Genomic DNA, 2,311 nt, shown 5'->3' on the forward strand with positions numbered 1-2,311 from the left:
TGGCATGGTTAAAATGATCATATGTGGACCTATGTAAGGCAAGACTAGTTGGTTCATGGAGACTACAAAATAGGTAAGACCTACCTTAAAACAGATGCTGCCAGCTGCAGTAACGTGAATGTGAAAAATCACCAAAATTTGTAGGAATGGTATTAAATAGTGAATCAGCTATGTAAATGAACATTGATGAGTCTATTTTCATATGGAAGAAACGAAATGGTCATAGGAGTTACATGTTAAGAGATATTAAAGCTATTGTAAGACAGGGCCAGAACGGTTTCTGGGTTCCCTGTCGAAACTTTAAAAATTTACTATAAATTATCCAGAAAGAATTAGGAGACATACCTTATATTTACAGATTCCATTTTGAGTCTAGTTTCATTAGAAACAAACGGCACCAGCATTAAAGCCCTGTACAGAGAGATATTCAAGTTATACCGCGCGAAGGTCAGAGCAGTCAATCCCTCTAACATGGGTGACTTTAACTAATAAACTGTACCAATTGGCCCAACCAAAAATTATAGAAATAAATCCATGGATGGATATATGAGTCTAAATTCAGGGAAAATTTACGAAACCAGTTTCCGAGTTTTGAAACTAGAGATATGATTTTTAAGGCGACAGTGACGCAGTTTTTCCAGCCTGACTGGAAATGTCCAATGGATGGGCAAAACAAGTGAACTTGGCTTGCTAACCCCTCGTGTCCGACACCGGCGATGGTCTCGGGTTCGGGGTGTTACATTCTGTAGACACAATAGGCATATTCATACTAATTACCAAATTCATGCATACATATGAATGGGTGGATCCTGGGTCAATCAAAGCAATAACAGTAGTATCATAAAGAGAAAAAGTACCGGTGATAACATCAGGAGATGCCGCTTATTTACACGCACGAATGGCATAGGCCCTAGCAGATGCTCGAGCTTCAGATCTTGCAGCTGAATCCTTTGTCACATTTTTGCTGCTAGCTCCATTTCTGGTATTTCTCAAGGGTCTTCCTCTAGAAGCAAAATTACTTGACCTTGTACTCTGAAACTTTTCTTTTTAAGTCATCTCAAGGCAGTCTTTAATGAAGTGATCTTGGAAACCACACTTGAAACAAGCTCGGCCATTCATTCGGCACTTGTCGAGGTGACATCTTCCACAATGTGGGTATCCAGATCTATTGGGTCGATTACCAATGCTCGCAATAGAACTAGTCTGGGCTTTATAACCCGAATACTGATTCTCACGGTCTATATTTGAGAACCCAACTAAAGCATGAGAATGAGAATGCATCTCTCTAGATTTCTTAGACTGTGAATGGAACGACTTACCCATCAGTCTCTTTCTTGCATCTCTAGCCTCAGACTCAGCTTTCCTCTTTTTTTGGTTAGTTCGCTGCTTTACAAGCCCGATCCAAGAGCACAACAAATTCTTTCAACTCAAGAATATTCACTAACAAATCAATGTCTTCATTAAGCTCATCCTCAAATCTTTTACACATAATAGCTTTGAAGAAACACACTCCCTAGCATACTTACTGAGCTAAACAAACTCTCTTTCATATTCAGCAACTAACATGCGACCCTGTTTCAGCTCAAGAAATTCTTTTCACTTTTGATCGATGAATCGTTCACGGATATACTTCTTTCGGAACCACAGATACTAGTGTTTTCCACCAGTGATATGTCGTGTCCCTCAGTAAAGATATAACACATTTCAAACATTTATCGGGTGTACAAGATAACTCATTGAATACTCTAATCGAATTCTCAAGCCAAAATTTTACTTTTTCGGGATCATCATCAACATTTGCTCTAAATTCTTCAGCCCTTTACTTTCTGATCTTATCAATTGGGGTTCTATTCAATCTCATAAAGTCCATACCTTGAGGCACTATGGGAACAGGTTGAGGATTTGAAGTGGGTAGAGCATGTTGTTGTTGAGCGGCCGGGTTTGTTCGAACGAACCCTGAAAACCACTATTCATCATCTGGAAGAAGGCTTCCTAAGCCTCTCCTCCTTGACTCACAGTTACGGGTCTACTCTCAACTGGCACCATCCCTTGGGTGAGAGCCAGCACATTACTTTCTACATTGTCTGCCACAGCTCGATCGGGATCCATTACTATATGAAAGCACAGTTTAAAATTGTCAGGAGTCGTCACATTAGCACAATTTATTTATGGCATGTATAGCTAGACTCGTACACACGCTACGTTAGTCAGAGAATCAACTAAACCATAGCTCTGACACCACTAAATGTATCACCCCTTACCCGTATTCAACGTTGGAAAAAGGAACGAGGCATTACTTGACTTAAACTCA

The 2,311-nt window shown here is 39.9% G+C and overlaps 1 protein-coding gene across 1 annotated transcript; it reads right to left on the minus strand.

The window, feature by feature from the left end:
- Positions 1 to 1,047: 1,047 nt before the first annotated feature.
- LOC108477994 (uncharacterized) lies at positions 1,048 to 2,109 on the minus strand. Its single transcript, XM_017780441.1, has 2 exons — positions 2,017 to 2,109; positions 1,048 to 1,383 (listed from the first exon to the last, which is right to left on the minus strand). Exons 1-2 carry the CDS (start codon positions 2,107 to 2,109, stop codon positions 1,048 to 1,050), a joined length of 429 nt encoding a protein of 142 aa, XP_017635930.1.
- Between the last annotated feature and the right edge of the window lie 202 nt (positions 2,110 to 2,311).

Source organism: Gossypium arboreum, chromosome 7 (assembly GCF_025698485.1).
Source record: "Gossypium arboreum isolate Shixiya-1 chromosome 7, ASM2569848v2, whole genome shotgun sequence".
NCBI lineage: Eukaryota > Viridiplantae > Streptophyta > Magnoliopsida > Malvales > Malvaceae > Gossypium > Gossypium arboreum.

What these genes read in the sequence shown, in the direction of transcription:
- LOC108477994 (XM_017780441.1), bottom strand. Translation starts at nt 2,109, where the DNA reads ATGGATCCCGATCGAGCTGTGGCAGACAATGTAGAAAGTAATGTGCTG. An exon ending in TTGAGAGTAGACCCGTAACT is followed by an intron (nt 1,384 to 2,016) that starts GTGAGTCAAGGA and finishes CTTGTAAAGCAG; the next exon opens with CGAACTAACCAAAAAAAGAG.